Source organism: Cheilinus undulatus, linkage group 18 (genome assembly GCF_018320785.1).
Source record: "Cheilinus undulatus linkage group 18, ASM1832078v1, whole genome shotgun sequence".
In the NCBI taxonomy this organism is placed as follows: domain Eukaryota; kingdom Metazoa; phylum Chordata; class Actinopteri; order Labriformes; family Labridae; genus Cheilinus; species Cheilinus undulatus.
The window spans coordinates 12,807,101-12,827,991 of NC_054882.1; the positions used below are offsets into that span (position 1 = coordinate 12,807,101).

General features: G+C 38.8%; 1 protein-coding gene across 2 annotated transcripts in view; it reads right to left on the minus strand.

The window, feature by feature from the left end:
* mta1 (metastasis associated 1) overlaps positions 1-20,891 on the minus strand; it is an 84,517-nt gene that overhangs the window by 11,150 nt on the left and 52,476 nt on the right. For both annotated transcript variants that reach the window (XM_041813464.1, XM_041813463.1), the window contains exons 4-12: positions 15,907-16,033; positions 11,594-11,657; positions 11,170-11,287; positions 8,455-8,557; positions 7,254-7,353; positions 6,608-6,796; positions 2,390-2,464; positions 1,916-1,974; positions 1,508-1,653 (exon numbers count right to left, since the gene is read on the minus strand). In XM_041813464.1, the coding sequence (XP_041669398.1) occupies positions 1,508-1,653; positions 1,916-1,974; positions 2,390-2,464; positions 6,608-6,796; positions 7,254-7,353; positions 8,455-8,557; positions 11,170-11,287; positions 11,594-11,657; positions 15,907-16,033 (981 nt within the window). The remainder of the gene's footprint in view (positions 1-1,507; positions 1,654-1,915; positions 1,975-2,389; positions 2,465-6,607; positions 6,797-7,253; positions 7,354-8,454; positions 8,558-11,169; positions 11,288-11,593; positions 11,658-15,906; positions 16,034-20,891) is intronic.

The window sequence follows — 20,891 nt, forward strand, 5'->3', positions numbered from 1 at the left end:
AAATGTTTATCAGTAGTTTAAAGAGCAAAATAAAAAAGAATATAAGATTTAAATGTTTCTGTAAATTATCAGTAACATCAGAGACTCTAATGAGGTCATAAGAAGGACTCTTCCTGGAGTCTAAATGATAAATTGAAGCGAATATAAAGCTTGTAAATGAATAAGTTTCCCTGCTATCTAATATTTAACTGAAGTTGCAAATATTGACGCAATAATCTTTATTTCATCACCTTCAATGTACCATGACTTCATGTTTACCAGAAGATGTTAGGCTCCTGCGTTTACAAGTAAAGATGTAAACAAACCTTTAATAACACCACATCGTCACATCAACAGTATCAACTTTACAGTGCTTAGAAATTCAGATTTTTCATATGGAAGCTCCAAGTGGACATACAGCCATTTATTTATTTTACATTTTCCTGTGATAACAAATGTTCAACTGCTTATCAAGATCTTGACTCATTTATCTTGTCATCTTAGATAACAGCGCCAACATTTCCATGATAATAAGTTAATTCCTGGAGATGTCAGGGAAACTAGAACTACCAGGTGGTTGTATGCCTCCTTTGCTGGCCAGCAAAAGGCAAGAGGTTTTTTAACTTCGACCTTCAAAATGAATTCAGTTAAATCTTGAGTCAGAGCGGATGTTTCTGCAAAGTGTTCTTGAGTTATTGCATTCCCCAGTAAAGGCATTAACATGAGGCCTACTGACTCTGACCTCCAAAACCTCATCAGTTTTTTCTTGGGTAAGAGTGGATGTTTGTGCAAAATTCCTCCAAGGCCTTTTTTAAATATTGCATTCACAAGCAAGGGATCAAAATGGAGCTTAATGACCTTGAACTCTGACCTTGGACCCACTAAATCCAACCATTTCTTCCTTGAGGCAGAGGAGACTTTTAAAGAAAATCCCTCAAACTATTCTCGAGATATTGTGTTCACAAGAATGGACAGATGGGCGTCTTTGCCATTCCTCACATAATAAACTAGCTCATTTTTCATCGAAAGTGCAACAGTAGGAACTCATTTCTGAAAGGAAATAGAATAACACAAGGTGTTATGGTGCCTCAGTGCATTGAAGAGGAGAAATTTTCTTTTGTTGAGTTTGAAGTAATATACAGGTACATCTAAAAAAATGTGAATATCATGAAAATTTTAATTTTTTCCTCCAGAAAGTTAAACTTCCATATATTCATAGATATACCCAAAAAAATACTCTACTCGTCTTTAGATGCACCTGTATATATTTAAGCAAAAATATGATCAATTCTCTGCTATTTCTCCAGGTCTTTGTTATATTCTTTTGTTCTTCAAAGTTGAAAATGATTATTTAAACAACATTCATAATAGAGTTACTGTTCTGAGTGCTGGATCAATAATTAGAGTTTCACCACGTACAGTTAGGAAAGACTGAAATCATGTGAACCAGGTTAATCCAAACAGATTGTTAAGAAACTGCAGGATTTATGGTGACATTGCAGCAGTGGTACACATAAGAAAGACTTACTGTAGCAGCTCTCACAGGCTCTGCCCAGGCCAGGGGTCTGCCCTGAGCCCGGAGCTCCCGGGACTCCCGGGACCATTGCACCCGCCGCTCCATTCACCAGAGCTGGTTTTACATTGTTACTCAGCTGGTTGGGGTTTGGCTTGTTACTGCAGAGGAATCAGAGCAGCAAATAGAACACAGGCCATAGAGAATGGTTAACATTCATCAGTCCGCTGCGTGAGACAGCAATCACAGATACTGAACTGAGAGCTGTCATGACAAAGAAAGCAACGTTTGTGTTTTAATTAAAGCAGCAGATGTTTAATGTTAATTCTCCAGAGATTTCTCAGTGTATTCACATTAAAGAAGCTGCAAAAATGGTCTCTGCTGAATTGATTCAGATCCAATATTTCACACAGAGGTACTCACTAGTTCGGGATGTAGACCTGCTTCAACTTGCTCTCTGCCTCGGCGGCTTTTAATCGTTTCTGGAGCAGAGACAGAGGAGAGAGGAGGGTGTGATAAGAGAGGTTAGCTTCAAAGACAAAACCTGGAAAATAGAAACTAAAAAAGCTTTAAAGAACAGAGTTCAAGCCTCATATGGGTTTGATAAATCTAAACTAAATACAAGAGCATTTCTGATCAGGACAGACATTTGTCCCATTTTATAAGGAAAAAAAAAAAACGGCAGTTTTTTCCTGTAACAAACCACAGATGTATGACTAAACTGTAACTCAGATGAACATCAGGACAAACTGGAAAACACCTGAACAAAAAGGTCAGTAACTGAGATTTAAACAAAGACGACCATGACTGATGTAACAGTAAAAATTACAAAATTCAAACTCTTATAGATCTAAAAATACCCTTCAGATCCCTGCTGTTTAATTGAAGTGTATTTACCTGCTGAACATATCTGTCTGTGGTCTTCCACATGTAGTAATACTCAATAATACTCGTCAGGGACTTCCAGGGCAGCTGGAGGAACAGAGAGAGAGAGAGAGAGGACACATAATAGATTAGTATTCTGGTGCTCGGATACAAGGGAATATTATTTTCTTCATTCATTTTATCACACTGTAGTAAGAGAAATTTAAAACTACATTTGACATAGATGAGAACAGCCTTTTCATAAATCTTTATCCAGGGAAGCCTTGGTCTTCAAAGGTTATTAGTTTTATTATACCATACAATCACTCACTGCTTGGCTAAGCTAGTTTTAGTTAAAGGTTGTCATCCTGTCAGCCAGTATACACACAAACAGGTGCTGTTCTCACTCTGTACCCTAGCGCAGTGATCACACGTCTCTCCTCTCTCCTGCTTGACAAACATATAATATACAGCAGGGATTTATGCTTTTGAACTAATTTTATTGTTTTCAGTACACACTGTCATAAATGTATCTATCCATATAGAGGTTTCTATGTTCTCCCTGAAAGTCAAAGCATGCTGCTGACCAATCCAGGGAGCATCTTTACAGCAGAGCCCTCTCTGTCCAAGTACACCTACAGATCCATTTTGCAATAAAATGGTTAAATGTATGACGAGAGTGTTCCTCATGGGAGGAAAAAATATCCCTGATGAACATTTATCCTCATATTAATGTAAATCACTTAATCATTAGTATCGTAATAATGACTGAAAGTAAAGTTTATTTCTAGAACTCTAGCTAAAGCCGACTAAATGCTTTGCAACACACCGCTAAACCATCTGTGTGACATAAACAGCTCTACATGATGACAAGTGATGCAGTGCTAACATGACAAAACAAATCAATAGCCAAATAGTTGCCACTAGGGATGCATGATATTGTTTTCTTGCTGATAGGATGATATTAATGAAGAATATCTAAGCCTAATGTTTGCTGGTCCAGACTGAAACTACACTAACTTATTTGTACACATTACTGATACAGGACAATATTCACAGGACATATATGCTTTAAATATCAGCAGAAATGTACGTAAAATAGTTAAAAGGTCAGGATTTTTTTTCTATAAAACACTTGAAATTGCAAACATAAAATGAAAGACTGCTTCAGATTTTCTGATTCTTCCATAGCCAAGAAAGTATTCAGCATACTGTCATAAAAGACAAAAAAAACAGGAAAAATCCCATTAAAGGGCCTGAAATCAGAGAATTTTCCCATTCATTCATCTCAAATAAAAAGAAAATTATTTTAGTATTTGTCAAGTTAATGACTAACAACTAAAGGCTTTAATGCTTCAGTTGTCCCATTTTTTATTTTCTGTGATAGTTGTGAGAGCAGACCTGTAACTCCAACTTCCTGGTCTCAATCTCCAGACCAGCAAACCAGTGATTAAAACATTTCTTACACATGCTTTATTCTCAGCTGAGCTTCTTAAACTCTTAACAGATCTGGAACAAATAAGTCAAACATTTTTCCTTTATGTCACATCAGAAACTAGAGATCTTTCAGATAAAGACCAACACAACCAGCCGCAGCCTTCCTGAAATAAAAGTTTTGACATTCACATTCCCTCTGAGAAGTTTGAACACAGAATGAGCGGTAAAGTAAAGACTAGAAGCCCCGCCTACGGTGGTGTCGTCCCGCTGTTACAGGAGGAGGTCTGGGTGGAAACGTGAGTGAGAGGAACTGACAGCAGCCGGCCACCAGGTGGTGGAGTGATGCACTCAGAGAGAGCTCAGCAGAAAGTCCACTAGCAGCAGCAGCATCTCATACAGGCTGAGAGCTCAGACAACTACAGAGGAGGAGAAGAAGCTTCCTCCTGGCTTTAACCATGTTTTCTTGATAATAATTTCTTAATAATCTTCAATTTGTTTATTTTAACATAATTGGATGGCTGCACTCTTGGCTTCCCAGACTACTACTGTGATTAATAACTGTTCATCTAATGCTTAAAAGAAGTCCAAACGCCTGCTCCAAATCTCTGATTCTGTTGTTTCTGCTCTCAGAGGCTGCAGCTCCCATTCAGCACGTCTCTCAATAAGACAATGTACAGCCCACATGCAGAATGATGTGCAGCATACCAAGTCATCAATAAGTCATCCTTATATACCTCCACTATTTTATGACTAAGCAGAAACACAGTTTTAAACACATAAAGAAGAGCCACACACCTGAGAGAAACAGAGAACAGATCAAAACTGTTACAGGTCTTAGCAGACAGGAATAGTTTCATATGTTGGTAAAGATGCTTTTTAGAGAGATGAAAATGGGTCTTATTTTATCAAAGAATAAACTGCCCCATTAAAAATGTGGACTTTGTGATGTAAAGCCTGTAGCTATATATGCTGAAACTTGACCTTTGATTATGACAAACAGGACGACAATAATGAGGAAGAACATGACAAAGAAGACGCAGACCAAGAAAAGTCCTCTACTGATCCCGACCAGGTTCAAGTTTGCCCTGCAGCTCATTTCTTAAATGTCATTTCTCTCCGTCTCCCCATTTTCTGATTCTACCCATCCTCCACTCTGAATAAAGGTTTACAAGACCAAAGATAAATCTAAAAAATAGCAGCGAAAATAAAGCATATCGTACTAAAATAAGACTTTTAGTGATGTGGTGGGATTTTAAGACAATACATCAGGTGTACTGTCATCATTACTGTCCATAATCCTATTTTGTTTCAGATATAATCTGTGCTATTTTAATGATAAATAGTAAATAAAAGTAGCTAAGCTTTTAAAATATCTTTTTTCATGAAAAAAGTACTGTACTGTGCAGAAGTTTTAGGCATGTTCAGGCCAGAAATTGAGGCTGAAGTAAGGCTTATATTGGTGAATAAGCCACCTGAGGGCATGCTGGATAGAAACGAGGATTGACACAACCCTGTTAGTGCTCTGGAGGTCCTTGCGTATTACCAAGGGCATGGGAAAATAAACTGGTGAAAAAATAACAAAGTTCACATCTTTAAGGTGGATGAGCACTGCCTAGGGTACTGTCAGGTGAGTAGTAGGGTTGCTACGAGCCCCTAATCATGCTGCAGATGTCCCAAGGGTCCAAAAACCACCGGTGTTCTCTGGGCGTTTTACCAGGGGTGGAGAGGCCTGGACAAAAGAGATGCCATTTGGCTGTAGAGCGACACATGTGTCTTGACATGTTTGAATCAGGCTGCCCCCCACCTCTCCAGCCCTGGGTTACAACACATCGGACCCTGTGATGAATCCTGAGCACCCTACATGGCTCAAACTTCAGAACATGACTGTATATGGAGAGGAATGAATCCATCAGAATTTGCAGACAAACTTCTCGTCTCTGTCTGAATTGCACAAATGAGCCAGTAATGTTGCTAATGTGTTTGTGCAGTCAAAACAGCGTCAGGGAGTTGCCTTTGATTACTACAAACAAGAAACTATCAAATACTGGGTGCCATGGACTTTTATGGATTAGTTGCAGTGGTATCAAAACAGGTAATTGATGTCATTTCATTATTCTAGTACAATGACAACCTTCGTGAGGGGAGTTTTCTTGTTACACTGACTTACTTCCTCTGATGTCAGGAGTGCTGAAACATGTTTTCCCTCAGGGCTACATACTGATAAATATGAGGATGACTAGGTTATGTTGATGCCTCAGCTTTATTGGAAGTGAGTTAGTAAATATGTCCCAATGTTTAGTATACCTGAGTATACTTCAAGATTAAAAAAAAAAAAAAAAAAAAAAGCCTGCATCATAACCCTTCATTAATGGCTCAACAAGGCTTACAGCCAATCACTGTAGGGGGGTAATCAGATTTCAGGTTGGCCCTGGTAGGCCGTGGCTATCACTGGATAAGCACCATTCATGCTATTTATTGCTGTAATCCTTTTGTCTTTATTCATCAGGGCGATAGAACAAATTCTTCTTGTCAAAATGTTTGTTTACAGGATTGACACAGTCACACTTCTGGATGTTGAAACAAGTACAGTACGGTCAAGGACAAGCTCTAAGTTCTAATTTTCAAATGTGGGCTGTAGCTTGTACACAGTCTTTTGTTCATTTTTATGACTGCTACATCTTGATGTCTAAATTACTCAGTGACTTTTCCCCAATTTTTAGACTCGACTTCCAGAAAAAAAGGAAAAAGACTTTTTTCTAAAAATGCATGTACAACTACCCCTTCAAAAATTTTTAAAATTGGTTTGGTACTCACAAAATCCTGCTGGATGTCAGTGAAATCTTTGCCGTATTTCTCCAGAGCCTCCTCGAACAGGTTGGCCTCAGAGGCGCTCCACTCCTCCATCTCATCCCTGCAGAGGACGGGCCCACCCTGAGGCACAAGTGCTGCAATGGCTCGAGTCATGTCGTAACCCGCGGCATGGAGGGTGTCCATAGCGTGAAACTGCAACATATGCATGAAAAGGTGTCTGAGATTTCAGACTTTTTAAGTAAGTTTTAATGATGTTATTCAGTAGATTTCTAAATTATTCTGCTGACTAGATGGGAAGAGTACAACACACTTTAATTCTGTGAGTCCATGGTGTTTATATGCAGCTCTCTGTCTGAGGCTCTGAGCTGTCTGTGTCTGTAGAGTGTGGGTAGCTAGCAGGCCTCTCATCTATGTTTTATATATGAGGATAAGATCTAGGGCAGAATAGACCCGCACCAGGCTTCTGGGGCCAAGTGCTTGTTAGGGATAACCACACACAGGTCTCAACAATCACAAATACACACACATGAACTACACACATGTGCACTCCAAGCATTTCTTTGATTACCACCGCTGTACTCCCACAACACTTCACATCTACGTAGTGATGCTGATCTAACCCCAAGGCTGGTCTGGATGTGGATCTCACCAAGGTGATGTCTCTGGAGGCTGCAGCAGCGCTCATGTGAAGGCTGGGCTGCCGGACAGAACTACTGCAGTCCAAGGCTCTGGCAAACGTTCCTACTGACCTGCAAGAGAACACACATGACGAGAATAAGCATACCCGTACTTTGGGGGCCAGAAAATAACCTCCGCTTTACTTCAAACATCTACATTTGGTGATATCAGGAGTTCCAGAAACAGTCTGTTCTAAAACCTTTATGCACAGAAAGTTAAAGACTATTTAGTGTAAGAATAGAGTTGTAGAATGAGTCTCCCAACTACTGCTGACTCACACTGTCCTGCTCTACTTCTGGGGTTTTGTACCCAGCGCTTTGTGAGTGACCCAGCACTTGGTGCATTGCTCATTATTTATTGGTAAAGACAATTTAATTGATGATGATAATGGAAGATCCTCGCAAGTCTTAATCTTTGGTTGTTTCACTGCTGATGTTTATCTTGGGAAAAAAAAACAAAAAACAAAAAACAAAAAAAAAAACAGATGTATGTTGATTTGGACAAAAAAATCTGCTAATTGACATTGGAACATTGAAACATTGTAGTGTTAAGGTTAGAAGTCTGCTGTTTCAGTAATGTAGCTAAATGACATTGGAACATCGAAAAATCGTAGTGTTAAAGATGTTAATCTGCTGTTTCAGTAATGTAGCTAAATGACATCGAAACACTGAAACATCGTAGTGTTAAAGATGTACATCTGCTGTTTCAGTAATGTAGCTAATTGACACTGAAACAAATTGTTTGTAAAAACTCATAATAAATGCATATTGGTTCCAGATACAGGATGTCGGTCACAAGAACCACTAATGATTGGTATTAGCTCTGAAAAAACAGTACTGGTTGACCCCTAACAAAGATGATAAAGATGACAAAGATAAAGAAGAAGAAAGAGAAGAAGTCATTTTCATTTTCTACTCTCTATGCACAAAGAGGATTGTGAGGGTCTGCTACACACAAAGGAAGGCCTGAGATTGGGGTCCAGTGCACTGCTCGAGGGCCCCTCTACATTACCTATGAATTAGCACCTCTCAAGCAACCAGACCGATTTCCAAACTAAGAAAAAGTACAGCAATCTCAACCAACTCCAAACCAAGTAACTTAGAATGTGTTCCACATTTTTTTTTTTTTTTTTTTTTTTGTGACTGGTATGTTTTTGTTCCTCTTTGACTTACCGAGCTACCACTAAGAACTGGTCGATCTGTTTCTCTGTTAGTGAGCTGTTTGGGTCCCAGACCTTCTCCTCCAGTTTCTCCAGGTCTCTGTCATCATCTTCACCTGCAGGAGCCGAGAAAACAAACAGACAAACAGACAGGGTCAGTCTTCTTTCTCCTCACTGGCTGTGTAAGTGTGAAAATATATCTGAAAGATCCCACATCAGACTGGATTTTTCCTCCTTTTTCAAAACAACCACCTCATGAGAAGCTCTAATGAATCCCAGAGATGAACTGGGGGGGTGGGGGGGGTTGTCAAGCTGCCAACCCGCAACAAATCAGCCAACCTGCTTGAGCTTCTAATGCATGTAACAGAATTTCATTAACATGAGTTTAATTAGAGAGTTTAGAGTCCCAAGGTGGCCCAATTGCAATTTCAGAGGATTTCCCACCTGCTAAGAATAAAATACTGGCAAACACCAAAACCCTTAAAACTGGCAGAAAAACAGTCATATTTAAAAATAGAGAATAATTGCAGAAAACCTGGACAGAAAATGCCCAGAAAATCTCCTTCACACTGCTGATGATGCAGATTTATTATTGATTTGACATTTACCATTATTGATAATATGCTAAATACTACAATACCCAAATTTACAGAGATCCAAATACTCTGGGTGAAAAATTAAGGCCACAATGTCATTGGAGAGGGATAACTATTACAGCTTAGACCACCCTTCACTTTTCAGTTTTCTTATATTACATCCTGATGCTAAAGTAAAAAAATCATTTTTCTCTCATTAATCCACACTCATTACCTCATCATGACAGAGTGAAAACAGAGTTTTAGAAATTTTTGCAAATTTATTACAACCCTTTCATCCCTATGCCCTTTTCAGTGTTCAAGCTTGAAAATTACATACCCAGATACAACTGAAAATTTCTCTGCAACTACAAAGTCTACATGAATAAGCTTGGCATCAATGTAGAGATAACTCTTTACAGATTTCAGCAGATGTGTAAAATCCCTGCAGCCATTAGTGGGACTGAGTAAATAAAGATGCAAAATAGCATAACTGATTTTTTTTCTCCCTAAATTTTTTACACTTCTAGAAAAAATATCTCCTGTGTCACTGGCATGAAATAATGTAAAAGTACTGAGGGTGCCTTGTTTGCAGTAAAGTACTGTGTTTAGAGGAACTGTAGTTCTTGACATCTTTTCATTCTACTGGTTGTGGTCTGAATTGTGTTTTGTTTAGGTGGAAAATGTTGTGCTTGTTAGTTTGCCATGATCTGTGGGCTTCAAACAGTGTGTGACAGGACTCTGTCAATGGACTCTGAGACTGCCTTAAAAGGTTCTCCTCAGAGGAAAGATAGCCCCAGATATGGGGCCTCTAGGGATGAAAGGGTTAAGATAGAAACAGAAATATCGCATTGACATCAGTAGTTAGACCCTGCTGCTGAAAAACACCCCCACAGCATGATACTGCCACCACCATGCTTCATGGTCGGGATGGTATTGTGTAGATGAGTGGAGCCTGGTTTCCTCCAGACAAAACGTTTAGAATTGAGGCCAAACAGCTCAATTTTGGTTTCATCAGACCAAAAAATTTTGTTTCTCAGTTTGAGAGTCCTTCATGTGTTGTTTTGCAAACTCCAGGAATACTTTCATGTGTTTTGCACTGAGAGTCTTCTGTTTAGCTATTCTGCCATAAAGCCCAGATCAGTAGAGGGCTGCAGTGATGGTTGTCCTTCTGGAACTTTGTCCCATCTCCACACAGGATCTCTGGAGCTCATATCAGGAAGATCTCTTACCAACGCCCTTCTCCCCTAATTGCTCAGCCTGTCCAGGTCACCAGCTCTTGGAAGAGTCCTGGTTGGTCCAGATGACCCCCATGTGATAATTCTGGAGGCCAGTGTGCTCTTGGGAACTTTCAGCGCAGCAAAAATGTTTCTGTAGCCTTCCCCAGATCTGTGCCTGTCAACAATCCTGTCTCTGAGCTCTGCAGCTCCTCTGACCTCATGGTTTGGTTTTTGCTCTGAAGTTATTATCAGCTGTGAGGCCTTCTATTCAGAGCTTTGTGCTTTTCCTAATCATGGCCTATCAGTTTAATTTAGCACAGGTGGACTCCAGTAAAGGTGTTAAAACATCTCAGCAAAGATCAGAGAAATGGAGGAACCTGAGCTACAGTTAAAGTCTGAATGCTGATGTCAATGTGATATTCAGTTTTTATTTTTCATGAGTTGGCAACAATTTCTAAAATTCTGTTTTCGTTTGGTCATGATGGGGTTATAAGTGTAGATTCAAGAGAATAAAAATGAATTTAAACTACTGTAGCATCAGGATGAAAAAGAACAAAACTAAAAAAGCGAAGGGGCCTGAATACTTTCTGAATGAGCCGCATTAAGTGATCATTTGATCCTCCATGCTAAGGTCAGGATTTAACTCCAGCACTTGTCATCCAAATAATTTTCCCTCACTCTGCAACCCTGTCAAAACTTGATTAAAATTGCAAGTGCCCAGAATTTTTTGTATTTATAATGACTTTGCTTGTAAGAAAAATAAAATAAGCTGTAGCTCAGGGCATTAAAAGGGCGCCCAAAGTTCATGTAATGTTCAATAATTATGCAAACATTAAAGATTAAGTTGTTTATTATGATTCAGCCTGTCCTGTAAATATGCTTTTCTGGAAAACACGTGTCAATTAAAACGCCCAAGATCTGAGTATGATGTACCTTCATTGAGGAGGTCAGTGATGTCGGCCTGAAACTTGTTCCCGACTCGGATCTCTCCCTTATCAGCCAGCAGTGTCTTCTGCTGAGGGTCGTACACCAGCGAGTAGAAGAAGGCATCCTGGGAAATAAAGAAGGCAGGAAGGCGTGAGGGTGGGAGCGAAAGAAACAGGAAGCGAGATGGGCGAGCAAAGAGGCAACAGAGAGGGAGTGTATCTGCTTCTGCATGAGCATGTACTTTCCCCTCTGCTAGTCTCTCGTCTCCTCATTACTGTATGTGAAAAGAACGTTCTGGGTCAACACGCTGAATTATTCATCTGGAAACAAGAATCTCTTAACTCATAAGTCTTCTGCACACACTTGCTCTTAGATAATCCTGGAGTCTAACACGCCCAGTCAAAGTCAACAAGACCCCTGGTTTACGTACCTCTCTGTCCAGGTACGACTTCAGGGCTTCTGTCTCATTCAGCAGTGTCACACAGCACTTCCCCCTGGAGTCCAGTGAAGATTTGAGGGAAAGAGCCGAGAAAGCAGGGAGAAAAGGGGCAAATTAGTAATATCAAAAAGTTGAAAACAGCACAGAAGTGACATGTAAGATGGAGAGTAAATAGTTAACATGAGAATCAGAAAATAACCCAAAAGTCCAAGGCAAAGCTGGTTACATAAGAACCAGATAAAGGCTTCAGCCTTTCTCCAAGCTGTCTAAGAAGATACTTTGATGTAGGATGCATCTCTGAATCTGCAACTACAATATTGATTCAGTTCCAGCTGGCTCAGCCTCTTATTTGTTGAATCATGGTCCACTGTGTTGACACTCATCTCCCTCCCTTGCTGCTGTCTGAATCCAAATTATTAAACCAGATAATTAGTCCAACCTCTCCAGCCTGAAGCGGACACTACTGGGCCCAGCGATAAACTCAACGCCGGCCTAACCTCGCACAGTTAGAAATAATAAATGCCTAAAGTCTTGATAGGAGAAAAAAAAAAAAAAAAAAAAACTCATCAGGGTCTTTTCATTGGAGCGAATGCCAGTTTGCTCTTCCTGCCTCTCTGCAGAAATGTCAAAGTAATGATTGGGTAATGATTAGATGGGTTTGTCTGGAGATTACTGATGAGCAGAGGCAGATCCTATATGAAGAATTAAGCTCTGTGTTGACATTTAGTGCTCAACATGCACGCTGTATATGAGTGGATCATTTTGATACAGAAGGTGGATCCAAAGAAGCAGCAGATCATATAAGCAAAGGATTCAATTAATGATCAAATCGTCATGCTAAAATCAGTTAGTGAACTGCAGATTTTACAGCCATGTGCAATGAATCCAAAGGGGAGAGATTTGCTTTAAATACATTACAACCATTAAAAGTATATCAAAATATACCTTCAAGGCATTTATATGGCTAAACAATACAACTATTATTTTCTATTAACTTTGAACTTGTAGCATCTAATACTCTAGTTTAAGGTAGACTGCATAAATATTCACCCCTTTACAGTGACTGAACTAATTCAACAGAGGTCCAGACAACTGGTGCTAGTAGTCTCAGGAGTTAGTGAAACAGGGGTCACTGAGATCAGTGAATGAGTCCCAGAGATTGTGGTATAAAGACACCTGTGTCTGGAAGGTCCAGTCACTGGTTCATCAGTATTCATGGCTACCATTACACCATGAAGCCAAAAGAACACTCCAGAGAAAAGGTTATTGAAAAGTCTAAGACAGGGGATGAACACAAAAATATTTCCAAGGCTCTGAACATCCCCAGGAACAGGAGAGACTCTACAACAACTGTTGGCTGGGTTCTTCGCCAGTCAAAGCTTTATGGGAGAGTGGCAAAGAGAAAGACACTGTTGAAGAAAACACAAAATAAATCTGGACTAGAGTTCACCAAAAGGCATGTGGGAGACTCCATGGTCAAGTGGAAGAAAGTTCTTTGGTCTGATGAGACCAAAATGGAACTTTTTGGTCATCAGACAAGATGCCAAACACTGCACATCACCACAAACACACCATCCCAACTGTGAAGCATGGTGGCGGCAGCATCATGCTGTGGGGATGCTTCTCAGCAGCCAGCCCTGGAAGGCTTGTAAAGGTAGAGGGTAAAATGAAAGCAGGAAAATATAGGAAAATCCTGGAGGACAATCTTATTCCGTCTGACAGAGAACTATGGCTTAGGAGAAGATTTATTTTCCAGTAAGACAATGAGCTGAAACATACAGAGAAAGCTAGACAGAAATGGTTTAAAGACCACAATGAGAATGTTCTGGAGTAGCAGAGTCAAAGCCAAGCCCTCAATCCAAAAGAGAATTTGGGGCTGGACTTGAAAAGGGCTGTATACACCTGATCCCTGAGCAACCTGACAGAGCTTTCACAGTTTAGCAAAAAAGAATGGAGTAAAATTACTGAGTCCAGATGTTTGAGCTGACTGAGACCTATTCACATAGACTCAGTGCTGTGATTGCAGCCAAAGGTGAATCTACTAAAATACTGACTGGAAGTGGGTGAATATTTATGTACTCACTTATTTCACATTATAGATTTTTAATTTAACTGGCATTACTTTGTAGGAATCTGTTTTCACTTTAACATTAAAGAGGCTTTTTATTATTTTTTGTAAAAAATAAATAAATAAATAAATAAAAACCAAATTATATTGAACATGATTGATTTTTTTAAAAAATCAATAAAAGAATTAAACATCCAAGGGTGTTAAAACTTTTGTATAGGCACTGTAAGTTCACACATTAAATATCATTCTCTATGTTAAGTGGCTCATGACACGTAGATTTTTTTTAGAAACTGTTGGAACATCTTTTATGCTGCCACTTACAATTCAAACCTTGTTGTTTCAGTTTTATCACTCCTCTGATGAGTTGTGTTATGCTGCTATTGAAAACGCCACTTATTCCTGATATGACTGTTTCATATTGAAAGCATTTCAACAACATAATATTTAGGGATGCACAATATTATCAGTCTGGTATTGTTATCGGCATATATTTGCTTACAAAGGCAAACATCGGTATTGGCAGATATCAAAATTTCTGCAGATATTTACATCCAATATTTTGCCTGTGTATTTCAGCTTATATTGACTGTAAATTTTGTCCATACATACTAATAAATCAGTGGAGTTTTAGGCTGAACCAACAGACCTATGTCAGTTGAGGTCTTTTTTTCTTTATTTATCCTCATTCTTTAAACTTCAACATTTTTTCAACATTTCAGCTTTTAAGGACTAAAGTTTGTTCCCTTGATCATCCACAGTTTTTAAAGTGTGTCCAAAAGGACTGAAATTTCTTGTCCGAAAAGCATATTTTAATATCGTATCAGCTGAAATGAATCTGTCAATATCGGCTATCCAAAATAGTACATTCCTAATAATATACTTTATTCATGTTGGACTTGAGATATGCAGGTCCTAAGTCAAAACGCATCTGCAGCTGCTAGTGATCCTGTTAAAGAGCTGTGATGAATCCTGTATTTGCCTTTCAAAGATTTTGAAGCATGCGAAAGTAGAGCAAAACGGTCTCTATTTCAAAGAACCACTGAGGAGAAAGCAGGGAAAACCTCAAACTTTAACGGCTGTTTGTCAAAGATTCAGCCTAAAATTGAGAAAATGATTTGAACTTTGACTTTGAATGGGGACTTGACTTTAAATAGGAGCTCAGTATTTTATAATAATGCAATATAGTACTGTTACCTTAAAGGGCAAGAAAAATACTGTGGTATGGTTTAGTATGGTATGGTACGGTATGATAAAGAAGAATCCAACCAGCCAAACAAAGGATGATTATGAAGGGTTATAGGAAAGTCCATGATCTGGTCACCACTAAGCCATGACCACCAACATTAAAGAATACCTTTAAAAACAGAAGACGACTGACTTTTGTGTCTTTACTCACACATGAATTGTTCTCAGACTCTAAGCTGAAAATCCCAGCCTCGCTGAGGTGTTATATGTGGAGTTACAGAGCAACAGACTGCTCTCCTCAAACTCCTCTACAAGATTACTGACTTCACCGAGTCCTGCTGGTGTGAGGAAAACTCCTCTCATTGTGGGCGGCATGAAATCACATTTCAGTGGACTTTGTATTGACTGACGTCTTTATTAAAACAATGTGAGTGAGTTTGGCTGCAGTGTGAACACGTACACCAGCTGCTGCTCTGACTGAATTACTGCTGCAGTGATAAACCAGAGTTACCAAAGCACACATGAAGATTTCTGCTATAACATTTTAATTTTATTTTGACAGCTCCATTATTTTCTCTTTTAAGCAAATAGAAATAGTGCTGCTAGTCATGCTGTCTCTTCTTAAAATTCACTTTTACTGGAGAGCCACTCATTTCACTTTAAAGTCAATCTAACAGTTCTTTCACTGAATTTTATGTCTTTTAAATGTACCAGTTATTTCTTCATTTCAACTAAGAATCAGGATTTTTCTGACCTGCCTGTTTTCCAGCCTCTGTGAAGCACTTTGGGATGCTTGTTTTCTGTGTGAAAGGTTTAACATAGATAAACTGTGTTTTCTTTAATTAGGCATCTTTAGACATCGATGATACCCCAAAAAATATGTAAGAGGTTTTTTTTCACAGCCTAGGAGAGGTATTTTCTATCATTATGCTACCTTGTGTGAGTCTGAATCTCTTAAAAGAAACAACCAGAAATAAAAACCAACAAAGGATAAGTCAAAGTATTAATTTAGTGGTTAGATTCACTTGGATGATGTAGACCAGCCTACCTGATGTGTGTGGCAGGTAAAGACTCCAGTTGTCGGGACAGGAAGAGCTCTCTGTGTCTGAGCTGGTGTTTCTGTTTCTCTGGGAGGTTGGCCATCTCTGGATTCTCCATCTCCTCCTCCAGCTCCCCTGAGGGTTAAACAAGAGTGCAAAGGTCAAATATACACACATCAGACGAGGTGGAACAATGGCGTCCAGAGGGAAAACAAGGGAGGTGTGGGGGGATTGTAAATTCATCGACAGCAGCCAAAAACGGTCTCAGGTGCGCTGCGAGTGAATATGAAACACGAGGACGCGTACTTGATGAGCTGGAACAATGAAGTCCTCGGGGAGCTTTGTTTAAACAAATTCAGGTATTTTACATTTAATCTCAAAGGTGATGTCTTCATGTGACTTGAAATATTCAAACAAAAACATCACAATGAGGACTTCTCTCCCCATTCGGAGGGGTTTTTTTACGCTCACTATATACCAAACATGGAGAAAACTGTCATCTCTCTCACTCTGCATCACTGTCATGAGATTTAAACCTGTTTTCATTCTACTGTCTTTCACATTATCTCCTTTATTTTATGCTTGGAAAGTCTCCACTTCCATGACAAGTAGAGAAAACAATAAATGACACAGGACTGTGAATCTGAAGCTTTTCCTAGTCCTTTAAGTTATTTTGAAATTCTAAATCCTGCATGTTTCTAACAATTATTAACCACGTCTCTGAGAATTAAGTGTAATGTAAAATACTGTAATATATCTGCTGTTGAAGGAGAGTGCCCAATGAAAACCCTGCTGATATTAGTGAATATTAAGGGCAGGAGTGAGTTAAAGGGTGTCTTCAATGAGCACTTCTCCTTTCAGTGGGACACAAGCATTTTGTGTTGACTTCAGATTGGGAGAATCAGAACCATTGAGGAATAATTAATAATAGCTCTAACTGAATGAGCACAGACTGATTCTGCTATTATCTACCAAGGTTCCTCAGTATCAATTTTCTAAAACATCTATTAGACAAAGAATGTTCAACAGCATTTTCTTTTTCTTTTTTTTTTGCAGTGATAAAGGCTCTGACCATTTTTCGTATTTAATGTTCAATTGAGCTTTTGTTGCAGTAAACAGACCTTACTGTTCAAGTGTGAAGAAAGCTGGGGAATGTGAGAGAGATTCCTTCCTTATTAATTTTCACTTTGAACACAATCAGATAAATTTGTCTCATAAAAAAAGCAAGAAACCAGAGGAAACTTCATACAGAAAAATGGAATGAAGTATTTCTGGTCTGCTAAGTGCCACCTCAGGTGGGTGGGCAGGCATTAGCTAAGGATGGGTGTTAGGTTACCATGAAATAGTAAATGAATTATGGTCACCAGTGCATTGACATTAGGGCTGAATGATATCGTTGTACAACACTGTGGCAGTGTGCACATGTGCAATAGTCACACAGATACACCAGCAAGATGCTGGAGGCAGACACTCAATCTCAAGTGAGTGTATTCTACCTATCAGCAGCACCTTGTCCTGGTGCTCTTAAATATAGAGTCCTTTGAATATTGGCTTAAACTAAGGCTGTCAAAAGATTTTTAATTTTCAATTGCACTTCATAGCAGAATTTCTGTATTAAAAAATGTAATTAATTGCGATTAATTGCACCCTTTCTATTGCATTTTCAATTCCAATTATTTCGCATTTTAAACCAGTTTGGTGTCATTTTGGATTTCCAATTGTGGACCATAACTAATTGCAATTACCTTAATTAATTTGACTGCCCTAATTCAAACAATAGACTGTACAGTATGTAAAAATGGAAGTCTAAGTATCATCATTTATTTGTTTAACAAAGGAGAATTAAAAAACACATCCATGTCAGTTGATAAATTAGAAATTCTGCTCTAGTAAAGATGTGCCAATACCATTTTTTCTTTCCAAATATGATTCTGATACCAGAGTGTTGAAATAGATGAGTTATAAAGATATCTACCCTCTGTAAAGTGAATGCTGATCAAGACCTGAGATCTACAGACCAGACTTGTTTGATGCACCACATGAAGCATCATCAGCCAGCCTCTAGTGGACACTTAAGGAACTGCAGGTTTTTGCACTTTTGAATAGACTTAATTTCTTTAACTCCAGAGGTTGTTACCTGGTCAACACAACTGTTAATTAGGGCTGAATTATACTGGAAAATCCATTTTACTCTGTCGTATAAGTATATATTTCCTTTTTTAACCCAAGCATTTATCATCCTAACGTCATTTTGAATTTTAGATATTATTTACTGTGCAGCCCTCTGTTTATATTGTTTATAAAATACAAACTATCCTAATGTAAAATCTTTGTACTTTCCTTCAGTACAGTGTTAATTTTGTCAACTAAAGCTATGACTAAAACTTTCTGTCAACAGCCTTTTATTCCATGATAAAACAAACTGACAAAAATAGATCTGTGATGACTAAAACTGACAAAAAGTAAGTTTATTTTTGTCAAGATGACTAAAACTAGACTAAAATGTAATGTAGTTTTAGTCAGACATTCAAAATCCATTATATTTCTCTACTGTGGATAAATCTGTCAAAAAAACAATGCATCTGTATCTATTCTGCCTCTCATCTGTAGAAAGCAGGGACCCCATGTTCGGTAGAATGCAGAGAACACACCAGATGGTACCAGATTTAAGCAAGAAAATAAATGCTTGGACTAAAAGTAAAGACTAAAACGTGAGGACTTTTCATGGACTAAAACTAGACTAAAATGTTTTGAGTATATGTCGACTAAAACTTGACCAAAACTAAAAAGGATAGAAATGACTAAAATGTGACTAAAACTAAAATGCATTTCCTTTAAAGACTAAAAATAAGTCTAAAATTGAAAACAGCTGACAAAATTAACACTGCTTCAGTAGATACAGCCTCTCCCTCTGCATAAATAAGGATCATCAAAACAAGTGTTTTAAATATCCTGATTTTCTGAAGTGTAAAATTTCTTTAAATCAGTGGTTCTAAACCGGTCTAGGATCCACCACCACCTCCTTTGTGACAAATAACAACTCAAATGTATTGCATTTTTCAATCATACCCACATAATGTGGCAGATTGAGACATTTCCGTCAAAATAAAAGATTTTTGCTGCATATAATCACACATCTGTGACCCACTGTAACATGTCAGCACCCACCATGCCAACATGTTATACTCTGGCATCCTTCCTATATCCTGGACATTGAACAAAGTCTGTGAGGCAGACCACTCTCACTTTTAATAAAATCATGTCAGATTAGACGAAGCTTCTCCAGGGCCATGGAGATAAAAACTACTTCTACAAGTTGAGAAAGACTCCACTTGACTCAAACTGACCTTGGAGGGAAATTTTGGCAAAGGCGCTGTCAGGCTTTTGTTGTTGATTGAGCAAATTTCTCTCAAGGCAGACTCAGCAGATTTAAAATCGTGCTTGAAAAAGCTCTGGTCTTATTTTTTCTAATGTTTTTCTTTCATTTCGATTGCCAAAGAGGTTATGATTTGGGTACTGTTAGAAGGATTTAGAAAAAAATCACTGGCCCTATTTTCCAAAAGTTGTTGGAAGGATACAGAATAGGCGAAGGATGAACCCATGAATTATTGGGCCAGATACAAATACAAAAAGGCTATAATATTGACAAAATAGCAGTGCCAGTGTCTTAATAATGGCAAGTTACAGTCACAAATATGGGAGTTATCTTTCTTGTAAACATGCAGCTTCTCATAACTCCCGTCCAGGATAAAGAGTGCCATGTTTCTGATTTTACTCCATCTTAGCATTATAGATACTACATTTATCGGTATGTGAGCCATTTTACATAGTTGTGGACTCAGCATTACCAGCATTTAATCTGGTTTAATTAAACAGAATGTTATTTGACTGTCTTAAATGTGGAACCAATATGAAATCAGTCTGTAATTGAACTTTCCTTAGAACTCTTCCCTTGCTGAGTCTATTCCCTTTCATTATTTTCTCAATTTTGTTGTAAACAAAAAGGTATGTCTGATTTACAGTTCATTATCATAAATCAACATATACAGATCATTTAGAGCGTACTCAGATTAATCAGAATAATCTACACTCAGTACTACATCATGACAAAGTGAAAACTGAATTTTAGAAATGACTGCACAAGTATTTATACCCTTTACTCAGTACTTAGTTGAAGATCCTTTGACGGCAATTACAACCTCCAGTCTTTCTGAATATGACTCAACAAGCTTTGTACACCATGATTGGGAAATTCAATTCTTTTTTGTTAATCCTCTCCAACTCAGTCAGGTTGGATGGGGACCGTTGGTGGACAGTCATTTTCAGGTCTCTCCAGAGATGCTGGAAGGGCAGGTCAGGGCTCTGGCTGGGCCCCTCTAAGATATTCACAGAGTTGCCCCTAATCCACTCCTGTGTTGTCTTGGCTGCGGAACAGGTTTTCATTGAGGATATTTCTGTATTTTCCCTCAACCCTGACCATTCTCCCAAATCCCTATGCTGAGAAACATGCCCACAGCATGATGCTGCCACCACCATGCTTCACTGCTGGGATGGCGATGAGCAGTGGCTGGTTTCCTCCAGACAGTTCAAACGTTGTTTTATCAGACAATCTTGTTTCTCACAGTCTCAGAGTCCTTCAGGTGTTGTTTTTTAAACTCCACGCGGACTTTCATGTGTTTTGCACTGAGAATCTTCTGTCTAGCCACTTAGCCATAAAGCCCAGATCAGTGGAGGGCTGCAGTGGTGGTTGTCCTTCTGGAACTTCGTCCCATCTCCACACAGGATCTTTGGAGCTCAGTCAGAGTGACCATCAGTAGGGATGGGACCTATCCAATATCAGTATCGGGTCCGATATGGACGTAATTAATAGATCAGATATCAGACTGATGGCGCCGATCCAAGGGACCGATCCAAATCCATCCTACAGTTTGCGGTAGACCATGAGCGCACCGCAGTCTAACACGAGACAGTCTGTGTGTAACTGAGCTAGTAT